Source organism: Lentinula edodes (assembly GCF_021015755.1).
Source record: "Lentinula edodes strain Le(Bin) 0899 ss11 chromosome Unknown C8R40scaffold_2, whole genome shotgun sequence".
Classification (NCBI taxonomy): domain Eukaryota; kingdom Fungi; phylum Basidiomycota; class Agaricomycetes; order Agaricales; family Omphalotaceae; genus Lentinula; species Lentinula edodes.
The window spans coordinates 1,162,962-1,177,085 of record NW_025764308.1 but is presented as its reverse complement, the minus strand read 5'-3'; the positions used below and the strand labels follow the sequence as shown (position 1 = coordinate 1,177,085).

The 14,124-nt window shown below is 47.0% G+C and overlaps 7 protein-coding genes across 7 annotated transcripts; 4 read left to right on the top strand and 3 right to left on the bottom strand.

Moving 5' to 3' along the window:
- Positions 1-109: 109 nt before the first annotated feature.
- Positions 110-1,378, top strand: C8R40DRAFT_1065540 (saccharopine dehydrogenase; the record flags this gene model as incomplete). Its single annotated transcript, XM_046225676.1, has 4 exons — positions 110-267; positions 318-794; positions 847-1,116; positions 1,174-1,378. 4 exons carry the CDS (start codon positions 110-112, stop codon positions 1,376-1,378), a joined length of 1,110 nt encoding a protein of 369 aa, XP_046091604.1.
- A 1,131-nt stretch (positions 1,379-2,509) lies between these two features.
- On the top strand, positions 2,510-3,739 carry C8R40DRAFT_1165473 (uncharacterized protein; the record flags this gene model as incomplete). The annotated part of the gene is made up of 2 exons (XM_046230693.1): positions 2,510-2,849; positions 2,901-3,739. 2 exons carry the CDS (start codon positions 2,510-2,512, stop codon positions 3,737-3,739), a joined length of 1,179 nt encoding a protein of 392 aa, XP_046091603.1.
- A 223-nt stretch (positions 3,740-3,962) lies between these two features.
- Positions 3,963-6,413, bottom strand: C8R40DRAFT_258138 (uncharacterized protein). Its single transcript, XM_046234511.1, has 9 exons — positions 6,339-6,413; positions 6,040-6,267; positions 5,679-5,986; positions 5,444-5,619; positions 5,329-5,394; positions 4,922-5,276; positions 4,548-4,865; positions 4,390-4,476; positions 3,963-4,329 (listed from the first exon to the last, which is right to left on the bottom strand). The coding sequence occupies exons 2-9, from the start codon at positions 6,069-6,071 to the stop codon at positions 4,187-4,189; spliced, it is 1,485 nt and encodes a 494-aa protein (XP_046091602.1). The 5' UTR covers positions 6,072-6,267; positions 6,339-6,413; the 3' UTR covers positions 3,963-4,186.
- Positions 6,414-6,448: 35 nt separating this feature from the next.
- C8R40DRAFT_1243644 (acyltransferase-domain-containing protein) lies at positions 6,449-8,605 on the bottom strand. Its single transcript, XM_046233593.1, has 8 exons — positions 8,597-8,605; positions 8,162-8,540; positions 7,939-8,108; positions 7,772-7,888; positions 7,508-7,708; positions 7,339-7,453; positions 6,696-7,277; positions 6,449-6,646 (listed from the first exon to the last, which is right to left on the bottom strand). The coding sequence occupies exons 2-7, from the start codon at positions 8,400-8,402 to the stop codon at positions 6,856-6,858; spliced, it is 1,266 nt and encodes a 421-aa protein (XP_046091600.1). The 5' UTR covers positions 8,403-8,540; positions 8,597-8,605; the 3' UTR covers positions 6,449-6,646; positions 6,696-6,855.
- On the top strand, positions 6,555-6,825 carry C8R40DRAFT_1032623 (Tim10/DDP family zinc finger protein; the record flags this gene model as incomplete). Its single annotated transcript, XM_046223276.1, has 2 exons — positions 6,555-6,646; positions 6,696-6,825. Coding segments are annotated over 2 exons (222 nt in total), but the record flags the coding sequence as incomplete, so codon positions are not given.
- Positions 8,606-8,788: 183 nt separating the features above from the next.
- Positions 8,789-10,917, top strand: C8R40DRAFT_1080471 (uncharacterized protein). The gene is made up of 3 exons (XM_046227087.1): positions 8,789-9,914; positions 10,159-10,361; positions 10,421-10,917. Exons 1-3 carry the CDS (start codon positions 9,010-9,012, stop codon positions 10,705-10,707), a joined length of 1,395 nt encoding a protein of 464 aa, XP_046091599.1. The 5' UTR covers positions 8,789-9,009; the 3' UTR covers positions 10,708-10,917.
- A 1,232-nt stretch (positions 10,918-12,149) lies between these two features.
- On the bottom strand, positions 12,150-14,031 carry C8R40DRAFT_1192180 (uncharacterized protein; the record flags this gene model as incomplete). The annotated part of the gene is made up of 5 exons (XM_046233060.1): positions 13,266-14,031; positions 13,177-13,207; positions 13,044-13,115; positions 12,418-12,925; positions 12,150-12,353 (listed from the first exon to the last, which is right to left on the bottom strand). The coding sequence occupies exons 1-5, from the start codon at positions 13,579-13,581 to the stop codon at positions 12,150-12,152; spliced, it is 1,131 nt and encodes a 376-aa protein (XP_046091598.1). The 5' UTR covers positions 13,582-14,031.
- Between the last annotated feature and the right edge of the window lie 93 nt (positions 14,032-14,124).

The following is a 14,124-nucleotide window of genomic DNA, read 5'->3' as shown; positions in this document are numbered from 1 at the left end:
CGTCGGCGTCGTCAAAGGCGCCGATATTTGATCATACAGATAATCCACGTGGGGGGCCTGAGTCATCCAAATTTTGCACGGGCGTCAAATATTCCTTGAATCTTATACCATGACTCGACCTGCGTTTTGGCTGCGATGCGAAAAAAAGGAATTCGAGAGACGCGCAGCTCTCACTCCTACGACTGCAAAAAAACTCATTGACGCAGGCTTCCAGATCATTGTCGAGCGTGATGAACAGAGGATTTTTGATGACTCTGAATACGAGGCGTATGTCGAATTTCCACTTCAGTCGACATTGATCTATACCTCATCTATAGTGTTGGCTGTGAACTAGTTGAGAATAACTCATGGCCTTCGGCTCCAAAGGAAATCCCAATCATCGGTCTAAAGGAACTACCGGCATCGACCGATCCTCTTCCTCATTCTCACATCCAATTCGCCCATTGTTACAAAAATCAGGCTGGCTGGGCAGACATTCTATCGCGTTTTGATCGCGGAAATGGCACCCTTTACGACTTGGAGTTTTTGGAAGACGCAAATGGCCGTCGTGTCGCGGCTTTTGGTTTTCATGCAGGCTTTGCGGGTGCTGCCGCAGGCGCCCTCGCGCTTGCTGCTGAGCGTAGAGGTGAAAAACTTGGCCAACTTAACCCATACCCAAATGAAGAGGCCATGATTGAAGATGTCAAGAAGGCACTCGGAGGCAGTGGAAAAGGCGTGAAAGCTCTTGTCATCGGCGCGCTTGGCCGTTGTGGTCGAGGTGCTGTGGACCTTTTCAAAAAGATCGGTCTTCAAGAGTGAGGTTTTGCTTTCTTGATAGATGTTATGGACTAACGCCTCTACTCACAGTGATGATATCATCAAATGGGACATGGCAGAGACAGCCAAAGGAGGTCCCTTTGAAGAGATCCTCGATGTCGACATTTTCATCAACTGCATTTACCTCAGCTCCAAAATTTCATCATTCATAACTCGCGATACTATCTCTGCTGCTGGCAAAAATAGGCGGCTGACTGTTGTCGTAGACGTTAGTTGTGATACGACTAACCCTTTCAATCCAATTCCAATCTACACCATCAACACTACTTTCTCGGAGCCTACTGTTCGAGTTGATCTACCGTGAGTAGGATGCACATGTTGCCTTTGGAAACTGCTGATTGATGCCCACGATGCCAGGTCTGAACTTCCCCCTTTGTCCGTCATTTCTATCGATCACTTGCCAACTTTGCTTCCAAGAGAATCTTCGGAGCAATTCAGTGCTGATCTGCTACCATCTCTATTGGAATTTCCAGACCGAAATACCGCTCGCATTTGGACCGACGCTTACAAGCTGTTCCAGAAGAAGTTGGGTGAGGCCGCTGAGGCGAAGGCTGCAGCATAGATGTTTTGGTACTAGGGAAAATTGATCATTTACCATCTACAGTTTCAATGGATGACTTCCCATCAGGACTATTGGACAGCGCATTTCTTCTACCATCTTCTACCATCCTATAGCGAGCTCGTCCGATCAACGGAAAGGAAATCGACCCGGTCTGCATGGAAGCATCCGGACAGGGACCCCTGAAAATTCACTCGTTACTGGTGCGTATAATATGAGGGGTTTTGGACCCAAATCTACGTCGAAATGTTCGTATAAGTCCAATAGTGAGCAAAGCCGGGTGAGTGTCGTATAAAGCTATGGTGGAACTGGTAGAGTGGCCGTTCCAAATCTTAGGGGAAGAATTTTCAATCTACAACAGGCGAACGCTCAATTCCTCGGAATCCAGGACAAAAAATGAAAAAAAATCAGTAAGAAAATCCTAAGCGCCCGAGCCTCGTTGAATTGGGTGTTCGTATAATACGGGATATCTTTCTTTTTAAACTCTTCATTAACCGCAAGTAAGTAAATCTAGTACCAAGGCGCGGGGAACCGCGACGACCTTGGTGGTTTGTCGCCCAGTTCCATTCGTTATTTAATGGTGAATACGGGATATCTTGAACCAACCAGGAACGACCGTAGGAACCGCAGTGCGTTTTTATAGCTGCAGCAGTCAGCAGGACCAAGCTCAGGCTGGGCCTTGCTAGACCTGATTACAATCTACATAAGATAATACTTTCTGCGACGCTCAAGGCATCACATAACCGTGGTTATGGGCTACAAGCTCTCTATCGACATTGTCATTGTCAAGGCCAAGGATAACACTCGAGCTGTAACTGGCTGTAATTTTTCGAGTATTCCAAAATTCACAGTTGATAGCAGGTTGATAGCAAAATGAATTGACAGCACACATAGCCGATGTTGCTAGGCTGAAAAGGCGTGATGAACATATATAAATAAAGTCCTTTTACAATTATTTGTGATCAACACTCCATCTTTCTCTTCTTGTTCTTCTGTGTTCGGGGCATTTCTCGCTGGCCCTCCTTCGGTCTTCGTCTCTTTTTCGCCGTGCAGTTCTTGATTTACGGATTTATTCAGGTGCTGGTCGCCTTTACAACGTTTTGTATTTCAACATACGCTCTTTCTTGTTTGGAAATGGTCCTCGCTGCGGAACTCCCTCAGATATCCATCTCTTTAGCTCCTCCAGAGCAACCTATTGTTGAACCTTTCTCGCCGTTTTCCTGGGTAAAAGCAGTTGTAAATGACGACGACGGCTTTAGGTCCACCCATCTGACTCCTCCGCCTACTCATGTGAAATTTTCCACAAACCTGCCTTCTCCTCTCGGTCCCACCGATAACAAAGCAAAAGGTCTTGAGCGCGACCGCTTTGAGGCCCTTTTGAAGGCTACGCGCGAAAGAAATGCGTTTTCCGGAGGCAAAAAGGATAGCGATCTTCGTAAAGAAATTGCCCTTAAAGCACATAAGAACAAGCAAGGTTCGTGTCACGAGTTCGCTGTATCATATCTTCAAACTCATTTCCAGCCAGTCGAGCGAAGGGCTCTCTTTTTGTCCAAAGTGCTTGCCCCTCCATCGCCGACTGCTACGAACCAACCTGTAACTCCTCCAGAATCACCCGCTGTATTCCACTTTCGATTCCCTTCGCCTGGGCTTGTGTCTCCACTTGCCCTGTTTGAATCTCTGAACGAGGATTCGCCTACCGGCCCTCTTTCTTATCCTGTTGATCCATGGGTAGAGCAAGTCGATTATAGACTGCCTTACCAAGAATCATTTGTCAAAGTCAAAGGGCCTAAATATACGAATTCCAAGCAGTCTCTTCCTTCTCTCGAGCAGATCTCCGCTCGTTTAGGTCCCAACCATGTCCGCATTATGAGCTCCGAAAGTAATGGGCGTACCACCCGTCTTCCCAATTTCCTCGCCCAGCGTCAGGTTTCTGCACCTGTGGGCGAACGTTCGCCCCTTATCTCGGGCATTGGCAGATCGCAGCTTCCTATCAAAACACCTCAGCTCTCCAAGGTTGAGCCAGCAACTGTCTTGCCACCTCCAAAGTCTCCTTCTTCGCCCTTGACGCCGCAACTTCAAGTCACAACTTTGGTTGTGCCAAGCTTCTCGTCTCGGTCTCCAACGGAGCTGTCCGAGTCTAATTTGAACGCTTTGCAGTCGCGCGAACGTAAGGCCAAGGATATGCTTTCCACGCTCCGGCGTCGAGTAGCCCCGTCCGACGATGGGGTGTTGCAGGGCCATGAATCCGTTCCAAAGCTAATGCTTGATCGTCGCTGGAAACGCCATTCTGCTCCTGCTGACATTGCTTCGAGACCCCGCGCAGGATTCGAACATCCTGTGCTTTCAATTAAAGGAGCGTTCTGATGTCGCGCTAATGCCTGTGCGGGATTCAAGACTTGTGTTCCCTATTTCGTTCGCAGATCATACATTTTTCAATCGATTGTACATTACTTATCTCCGGGTGTAGAGTGTACGATACGGGTTGGGTCAGCATTTTTTTAAATCTTGTGATTGCCTGACCGGTTTGAGCTGGTCTCAACCGTCGCTGGGTAATTGCTCACGTTCTTTACTATTCACACAAAGGTGTTTGCCTACTACACATTTCTACATTTCCGACTTACATCGTAGATTGTTGTTCTGAAGGTGGTAGTATTATGATGGGCTAGTCTATTCATTTTTCTGCTGCTTCCTAAAACCTAGCTCGATTAAGAGGATAGTGTGTGGTCGTATGATCATACAAAACTAGAAGGAATAGACTGGTATACAATAGTAGAAGTCCTTGGCAGCACATGAGAGTAGAAAATAAGTTGGTCAGTCCCATGATTCCACGGGTTGCCAACGTGTAAATGTTGTCGGTCGACGGGAAGACGAATAACTAGGTTGTATTAAATGTGAAGGGTGTTCTGGTGTTGGTGGTCGGCCTCTTATGGCGGAGATGAGGCTCAGGCGTTGCGCTATCAGATTAGTATGTATGAAGATTGCGTTCGACCACCATGGAAGGAAGATCTACACACCATAGTCAGTACGAATGTCTCCGTCGTCTCCATTCTCCTCGTCAGAGTCTAACAGTGGATCAGACGTAAGCACAGACCGCCACGCTTCTATTAGACATGCAATGCACAATGGACCTGGTCAATGTGTGAATCAAAGAACTCATGGAGTAGAAACCTACGCTGAAGTAAGGATCTACCGTCAAGATGAAGATCAGGAAAATAAGGCATGTCTGAGAGGGTGGGTGTCGGAACTGATAGCGTCCGTCGCTCCTCCATTTCGACTACGGGGTCCGGAGAGTAGGGTAAAGGAATTGATGATGGCAGTATAGGAGAGGTCGCATTGCTGTAAATGCCGCGGCGATGATGTTTTAAATCATTGGACACAGATGGGTCTTCTCCCGGGACATAGTACATGAAGGGACCATCTTCCTTAGAAGGTTCCGGATGTCGACGAGTCGATCGTGTGCGATGAGGGTTAGAGATTGACTGTGGTGCGGCTGATAACGATAGTCAGAACGAAAAGTCGCGAGGCACAAAACGAAGAACGAGATACCTGTCACAAAATGGGGTGCAGCAGGCTTCGACTTTTTCTCGCTCTCCATGGCGCTGACAAGTTTCTGTAAGAAAGAGTTCCTCTGAGCAGACATCTTTCTCCCCCATTCCAGCTCTTCCGGTGTGTCCACATTTTCTCTCCTCATTTCCGCACGGGTCAAGGGGCGCATGTAAGGTGCTTTGCCCGGTATTGGACGCGTATTTGGGGCATCGAATGGGTTCGGAGACTGGTCCGACTCTAGGTAATGGTAAATAACCCATAGGAAAGCTTTTGCACGATCGGATGAAGCCAATGCTTTTGGTAAGAATAAATCCAAGAAGTTGACGGTTCCATCGAAATGGATGTTGGCGAGAGGCTGATTGTTTAACATTGAGACATTGTAGAAATGAGATAGACAGCAACCTTACAGCTGCGTGGTTGGAGAGAACAAAGATGAGGTTTACGATGCTTGTAGGAGGGCATTGACCGGCTTTCTAGTTGTGTGGCGTAAGTCGTGCTTTCCCATGAGGCTCCGAGACTTACTCTTTTTTCAAGAACCTCTTCCGGACTTGATGGGGGAAGAGACTTGAATTCTGATGGAAGAAGGGCAGCCTTGAGACAGTTTTTTATTCGTGGGGCATCTTGCGCGTTACCGTCTGTCTTCTGGAGAGATGGGACAGGATGATAGGTGCGGAGAGCGGTCTTCATCTCTGGAAAGACTTGATAGATTTCAGCAACTGAATGGAACGTATGCCAGATCAAAACAAAAAAAATTCACAGGCCATTGTAGTGTTTATCCGTCCAACATTGGTAAGGAGAGATATTTTGGCTAGTTCAACACCAAATTCGGGCGTCTCGAGCATCTTGTCCTTCAAGACCTTGGAGCATTTGTTCGAGTGGTATAAGGCATTCACGTAGAGTTCGCGGAAGGTGATTTTGGAAGCAGAAGCAGCGGTTTGGGGCGTGAAAGCAGCGGTCTCGTCCATAAAGATATAGTGTAGAAAATCATATTGAACGTCTTCCCTAGTGAGAATTTCCGCGTCGTTGCGTTTGATTGGTAGGGCCTTCCTACTTAAATAACCGACACTGAACAATGTCAATCAAGAATCGAACACCGAAAGAAATCATCAAAGACGCACGGAGGTATGGGTTCTGGTGGTACGTCTGACATATTTGGCTGGTATATGGTATTCGCAGTGATGATAATAAAGGAAGACGAGCTAAACACGAGGCGATACTGAAGATGCACGGGATAGAGGTGTTTGCATTCCTTTAATCAAAACAAATCGTGTACCAACGGCGCGCACATCACACGCGCAGTTTATTCCACAAGGAGAAGAATTATATCTCCTGGAAATTGCAGGTCTCTTAATGGAAAGACGCACATATATAATCAGAACTGAGCAATCAAGTGAAGAAAAGGCAAAGCTGCTCTTACCAAGATCGATGTTGGAACATAAAAATCAGTTCGTTGATTTGACACTTGACAGTTCGGAAGCAAAAATACATCGAGTCGAACGGCCCGGTTAATTACAATACACGAGTTATTTTTTTTCGTCAGCTCACGACCACCATGGCAGACATTCCTAAATTCGACGAAACGACTCAAGTCAGTGTGCAGGTGTGAAGGGTTACGCTGCTAATATATATTCTACAGAAAGAACTGGCGACCTTTCTCGAGAAGGAACAAACCCAGGCCAAACTGCATTCCTCGATTCACAGCCTTACAACCATGTGTTGGGACAAGTGAGTCGCAATTCTATATGGATTTTTCATGTCTAATTTTTTGCATTAGGTGTGTCACGAGCACTCCCTCAACTAGGTTCTCTCGGGGAGAAGAGAGCTGTTTGCATCACTGTGTTGACAGGTTCTTGGATTCGAGCATTTTCCTCGTTAAACAAATCCAAGAACGGAGAGACCAGTGATCAGTCAAGCTTGTATCCTAAAGTACAATATTACGCCTTCAGTTTACTCCAAAGATATCCTATGACGGTAGCAGGTAGAAAGAAGCAGAACGCGTCGAAAATTTCCCTTGTGCGTCTCAACTTCAATGGAACTTCGAATACCGGCAGTTTCTCCTCAGAAAATCTGCCACTCCTGTGGAAACGCCCGATAGACTCGTCTTTCTCTTGCCACAAGTTTCTCAACCACAAGTCGAAGGCTTCTTTCTCTGCAGTCGGAATTTCTACTTCGACCGCATGCTTGTCGGGTGAAGTGTCGGGGATTTTCGAGGACTCTGTGTCCGATAAATCGCCTATCGGGACCTCTTCCACTTTGAACAGACGCAGATGCATATGGACGGCAGGAGGTGCTACGCCGTCGAGGAACATGGATCTCAGGGTATAATAATCTTGCCCATAAGCTAGAGGTGGAATTCCTGAAGGTTCCAAATGATGAGCTACTCGCGAAATGGCAAGAAATAGATTTAAACACTGTACCAGGATAAACCATTGTCACATCGATGAGATGTAAGTTACTGATACGAGGACTCAGTGAGCGTAAACTGTATAGTAGGCCAGTTGATCTTGGAAGGAGAACATGGGACATGTCATTCTAAAAAGACTGAGTTAGTCTCCCGTTCGAACTTGACGCAGAAATCAATCTTACTATTCCCATTTTGTCGGCGAATTTCTTTGATATTGGACGTGTATCTTTGCTCACAAGCGTTCCTTCAGGATAGAGTATGAACGCAAGGGGCATTTGATCTGATTCTGCAGTTTTGCCCAATGACGAGAGATGTACGGCTAACTGTCGTCGGTCTGAAGCCCATGAACGGGCAAGAAAGATGAAATCGAAGAATTGCATTCCCTTTTTTTGATTATCAAGTTAGCGTTACTTGGTATGGATGAGAGAGTATCGGATTGTACCTACCCAGCCAACTACAGGAACCCAGCGCAAGCTCTTCTTCAAAGTGATATAGATGTACCGGTGCGCCTCGGAAGACATATAGTACAGAAAGCACCAAGCGTACCACCAGTCTGCATAAATCTTGCGTCATGTTAGAGCAAAGCAAAATGGTAAGGGGAGGACGAAAACACCTGATGGTTCGCAATATAAACGAACTTGCTTGGCAGGTTCAAGGACACCACTTTATCCTCCTTATCTCGCACAAGTATACTTTCTACAACATCCTGAGGAATTGCTCCTTTCCCGTTCGCCTCGAAAGTGATCTTCAAGCTGGTTGGAGAAAACCATTGACACATGAGGACTACATGATCGGGGATCAGTCGATGAATGTACAGGCGATGAAACGGAACGCACCGAGAAGACAACCAAAAGCGCCCTTCGTGTAACGAATTCCTTCATCATAAAGTGACCTAGACCATTTGAAAGGAAGAAGTCGTAAAGGCAGAAGGAATACGAATTGCGAAGCATTTATCATCGAACATCCTAGATTGAAGATAAAGAAGAAAGCAAGAGCTCGTAGTTTCTGCTTCCATGATGTTGGTGGGCGTTGGGAAATGGGTAACGAGTGGATTCCAGTGGTAGAATCTACGGTCATGATGAGGCCTGTGAAGAGATGATGATACCTGCTGTTCGGGCTTTTCGCCCGATAGCTTTCATCAACATGAGTTTTGTGACGCAACCATCCTCCTGTCAGGGGCTAAATATACTTGTGAACGCTGCTATCGAGTTCTGGCTGTACATCCTGAAATTAGAAATGAGTGAAATTTCTGCAAGTGTCACGAATCATACAGTTGCAAGTGGTAATATGACTGTTCTAATCGCATGACCCTCCAAGGATTCGAAAGGTTGTACTATAATAGCCATATATTTTGCAGTGTCAGAAAATTAGAATAGACCCTTCTCCGAATAGACATCAACCGTCCGTCTCAGGCCATAATCATATTTTCCTTGTGATGTTCGAATATTTTCTTGCAGTTAGAAGACGCGACGAATATCGTGAACGCGTATACGGGTCACCGGGCCGGTACTCGGTCACGGGCCTCAGCGTCTCCACGTCAGAGACTCTCACTAACTCTTTCTTCGACTATATCATATCTTCCTGAAGCATTATCGAAGTCTGCCGTACGCTCATTTGAAAATAATCCTTGGTTTCTACTTCTCCTAAATTCCATACACTCTTCTCACAACTCCGTACTGAGCAAATGGGTACAACACAATCTTATTTATCCCCTGAGGCGCTTGTTACGGCCGCTGTTGTTGCTGGTGCAGTAGGTTTTGGTTACAAACAAGTAACCTCTTCTGAACCTGCCAACGGCTCTACATCTCCTAAAACAGTCGGAGGAGGAGGAGGGAAGAAAGGCAAAGGAAAGAAGAAACCGAATACTACCTCCGGTACTTCAACACCAATAACGGAAGGTATTAAAACACCCGAGAATATCTCCATCTTGCCTTTCCCTGCAGTTGTTCCGGGACAATTTGATGATGGAGCTCCAGATAGCTCTGCAGGTAGTGGAGCAGAGGGAAAACCCAAAGCCAAAAAAGGAAAGAAGAAGAAAGCCGGAAAGGCAGCGGATGCTCAGGCCAAGAGCTCGGCTGCTCCGGACACAGCTGTGGAGGAATCAGTAGTATCACCTGCCGCTGCCGCGGCTTTGGCAGACTCGAATAGCAGCCATGTCACTAATTCCAGCACAAAACTTTCTACCAAGTCAAAGAAGAAGAAACAGCAGGCTCCCTCGCAGGTTAAACCTTCCGCATCATTTTCCAGTACGTCTACTCGAGATGTACCTACTCCTTCAAAGGCGAACACTGCTCAACAACTTCAAGAATCTACAGCCTCTCTAGCTTCACTAGCAACTGATACCGATGGAGAATGGACACGAGTCACTCATCGAGCGGACAAGATTCACACGTCTTCCATAGCCGGAGGCACGAGTGACGTCGGTCAAGCGACTAGTATTACTACAGGATCTTCGTCTCCAGTAGACACTCGAACTGAAGAGGAGGAGGATGGAGAAGATGAGGAAGAGGATGTCCTCGGTGGGTCTAGCGAACGACATCCTCTTGCCAAACGACTTCTTCCAAAACCGAGGAAAACCGGTGTCGAAGAGTGGGTATTTTTTATTTTACATTTCGCTCTCTTCTCCCTTTAACTTTCTCTTTCTTTCGTTCATTTCCTCGCATCCCCTGTATTTGATGATATTAGCATTTCATCAATCTTCAGCTTGCCGCGTTCATTTTGATCTACTTATTAAATGCGGCCGAATTTTTGTTGCTCTTCTTCCCCGCTCCGTTCCTATCGAAATCCTTCCATTATGGTTAGTCCACTAACCAGCCTCTTTGTTTTTTGTTAGCATGCTCGCCAGATCAGACTATCCGTCGTACTCCCGCGTTATGCGGGTACAACCCGGTGACAAACCCGCGGCAGGCTTTTCTTGGGGTGATTATGAGGATGTTGTTGGTGGTGATGGACCAAGTGGTGAACCGGACGCGGATGGTGCCGAGGCAGATAGGGAAGATGATGGTTGGGGTGTGGTGAAGCGCGGAGGACGTCCCAGTAGGTTTCATTTCGATTATAAGTATGAATCGTAGTCGGATGCTTACTCGATCTTCTAGAAAATAAGGTCTCTACCTCCTTTGAACAGACCGTTCCAACAAGCAGAACTGCGACTGCACCGGAGACGATGAACAAACGTCAACGGCAAAATGCTGCTAGACGTGAAGCAGAGAAATCTGCCAAGGCGGACTCAGAGCGAGAGCGAATCGCAGCGCTTGCTAGGCACCAACGTGAACTGGACAGTGCCAGAATGGAGGCTCAGTATGGGAAAAGCGGAGGAAAGAAAACCACTAGCGGAGGAATGAAAGCTGTGATTGACGAAAAGGGAAAGTTAGTTTGGGACTGATTTACTACGCCTTCCTTTCACCCGGGACTTTTCTATGAAATGTTGCACAGATTTTAAAGTATGCATAAAGGATATATACATTGTTAATTTTCTTCTGGAATTAGACTGATAGGTGCATAACTATACGTACCCCTTGAAGTCAGTGCAACCATTATGATGGCCTCGATATTCCCGTGTTGGCATAGTTAAAATCGCGCTCAATTCGTGGGTCAAAGGCGCACCCTGCGTCTAGGTCATACTCTCATTTAATATCGACTTTGTACGCAAAACGGCGTTCTATGAATTAATTTCATTCAACTTCCCCCAGTTCGCGATCGCATTAATCCTATCCCTTCCTATCCTTATCCGACGAATTGATGACACCTACGGGCCAGGATCCTGTTTCACAAGTTCCGAGCTACAATGATAAAGACTTTGTACCACCACATCCGGAAAAAAGCCGCAGATATGCTTTCCTCTTGGATAATGTTTGAAGATTCCCTCGTTGTAACGGAACAAGCCTTAACAATGTTCAGTTCACAGAGGTTCACAGGCCTTGAACTCACCTACATTTTTGGTCTCAATTCACGGATTTGGGTACAGGACTTATTATGCGAACCGTCTCATTATAGGGGAAATACATAGTCTGGAATCCTACGGCGTCGGTACGCTGATCAACGCATTGAAAACTACAATAAGTATTACAAGCTAAACGCATCGTCACAGATCATCAACCGCGAAAGTTATCAGCGCGTAGGAGTAGACGAGCCGGATCCAGGGGTGCGTACTGCTCCAGTGATATCGCCAGAGCTCATCCGGGTACGTCCGACCGGATTTCTCTCCTCGAGTGGTCTTATTGATGGGGAAGGAGGTATGGAATGAATTCCTGGCAATGTTGGGTCGAGTTCCATGCCCTCAGAAATTCTGGATTGTCTTGTTTCGGAAGGCTGACTATGAAGTAGTGAAATATCGGTTGACGGTACGGTGACCGTAGATGATGGAAGATGGCTGAACCTTCCTCTATTCGGCCTTGAGGCATCAACGTTGCTGTCAGTTGGATCGATCTCACGGCCGACAGCGCCGCGATTACTCTGTGTTGAGCTAGAAGGAAATGGTGGATAAATAAATGTGTCGTAAGGATGTGAAGCATAAGCAGAGAGAGAGGGCTGTGTGGAAGGATTGCGCAGGGCTTGTGGCGGATTGGAATGGAGAGAGTGGGGTAGCGCAGACGTTCGCCCGGCCTGAGCGTCTGCGCGCAGAAGTTTTTTGACTGGTTTGAAGTAGGAGAAACGGTAAGTCTTCTCTGTGTAGAGATTGGGTGTGCCGACTTGAGCACTTCCGATGGCAAGGCACCAGCGCGACTTGAGAGTCCCGGCTCGCTGTCATAAGGAGAAGTGATCGATGCCAGTGACAAGGGGGATTTTTTGATTAATGATGGCGAAGACACAGTCATTGAAGGAGATTCATTTGGGGGGATACGAGATTGTAATGTAGGACTGTTGGCTTTGGGTGTACCACCACCTTGAGGGATCATCGGGGAACGCATAGAGCCATGGGAGCCTGTAGATCCAACGGAGCTTCGAGAGCTCTGACGAGCGTGTGTCTGTGACCGACGGGAAGAAAACTGAGGGGTAGACGATGAAGCTAGACCAAAGGGCAAAGAAAGACTGTCAGAATAGGAGTATATCCGGGTTAAAACCAGGGCAACATACCCAAAAGTCCCTGTTGTACCTGCTGATGATGGGTGGCAGATTCAAATTCATATGTTGAAGTGGTGTTGGGTTGCTGAGGGATTGAAAATTTCCGAGAGGACATCGAATGCGAAGACGCGTTTGAATGATGCGTTAGTAGGTTGAAACGAGATGTGGTAGCAATGTTCTGGGAAGACGGGGATGGTGAACGGGTCGCAGGCACAGGCTCATTGCCGATTGTTCCTGCTATGCCATATCCCGTAGATGGAACTGGATAATCCGGTCCCGCTATTGGAGTCCCGGTGACATGTTGAGCACTGCCCACTGCCGCCGGAGCCCCAACTGACCCTGATTCTGAGGATAAGTGTGCACTAGTAGCACTGCCGAAGGAGTTAGTCTCACTAATTATTCCTGAATTCGCGGCTATGAAACGATGAACAGTGTTTTCGAGGTGATCGAAGCGCATTTTCAACTCGTCGTACTCTGCACGGCTCACATACTTCTCGCTGGAGGAAGAAGGGGAAGGAGCAGAACGTGGCATTAGTCGACTGCATCGGGATGAAACGGCAGCGAGAAATTCAATTTTATGAAACAGGAATTTGTTGACGATGGAGTGGAGCGGAATGAACGACGGGTATAGAATGAAGTCGAATAATACGGACGTACACAGGCTCCACAACATGCCATTGACATTTAGCTTGTTCTCCTCTGCGCGTGCAGGGAGCGCAAGGTTGATTTCTATCGTGAAGAATACCCAAATATCAAAAGTCAGAACTTAACTGAAACTCTGCAAACGCACCTGTCGCACTTTATCTTGCGCCGTTTACATTCTTCATAGTATATGATATTTGAACAGAACAAATTAATAGAATGTTGAGGGGAACGAACCAGTACAACTAAGAGCTTGTCGTCGCCGTTTCTTTTTGGGTGGACCTTGAGTATCGGCATCTTCGTTTTCGGAATCTATAGCGTGCTCATAGGCATTGCTTTCGAACTGTGGTGTTGCACTCGGATGATATGCAGGATGCGCGATATGTGACGATTCTCCATGTTGTGACTGCTGGGACATACCTCCCGATGGAGGGAGGTAAGGATGAAGCTGACGGATAGATGGCAGTGACGTCTGGAACGTTGCCAACGGGGCGCGCGGGGAATCTACTGCCGAAGAGGAGCGGCCAGCGGAAGATCTGGACGGATTTGCCATCGAGTTAGCGGGATGGGAGTCGGGATGGCGCGCGCAGAGTTGGGCATTACATAGACGAACCAGAAGAAGCAACACAAACCTTTAAGAGATCCTCAAATAAGGAGATCTATAGTAATCTCGTGGCAAGGGCCAAAAAAGGTACAAGTCAAAACACCAATCCGAAATGATTTAGTCCCGTTTTGACGGCTTAAAACCGGGGACAAGTACATCAATTTCAGCTACCGGAATCACCGGTTGCCACACCGAAACGATTCAAGAACGTCATTGAACAGAAAACATGCTAATTCATAGTGCTGAAACAGTAAGAAAAGGCGATTTCTCGGAATGTCGGCACGTTCCCCATGGCATAGTTCGAGCGTTTTCGTGACAATTTCCGACATCCAGAACTTATCTGTACAACAAACCGCAACTTCAGGTCACCTAATTGTTACATCGAGGAGGAGGGAAGAGTTCGCCACGTGCTACTTAAGCTTTTAAAACTCGGACCTACTCGGACTCCAAGTCCGCCAAACTCCGTCCGTATTTCCGTCGACTCTTCTGAAC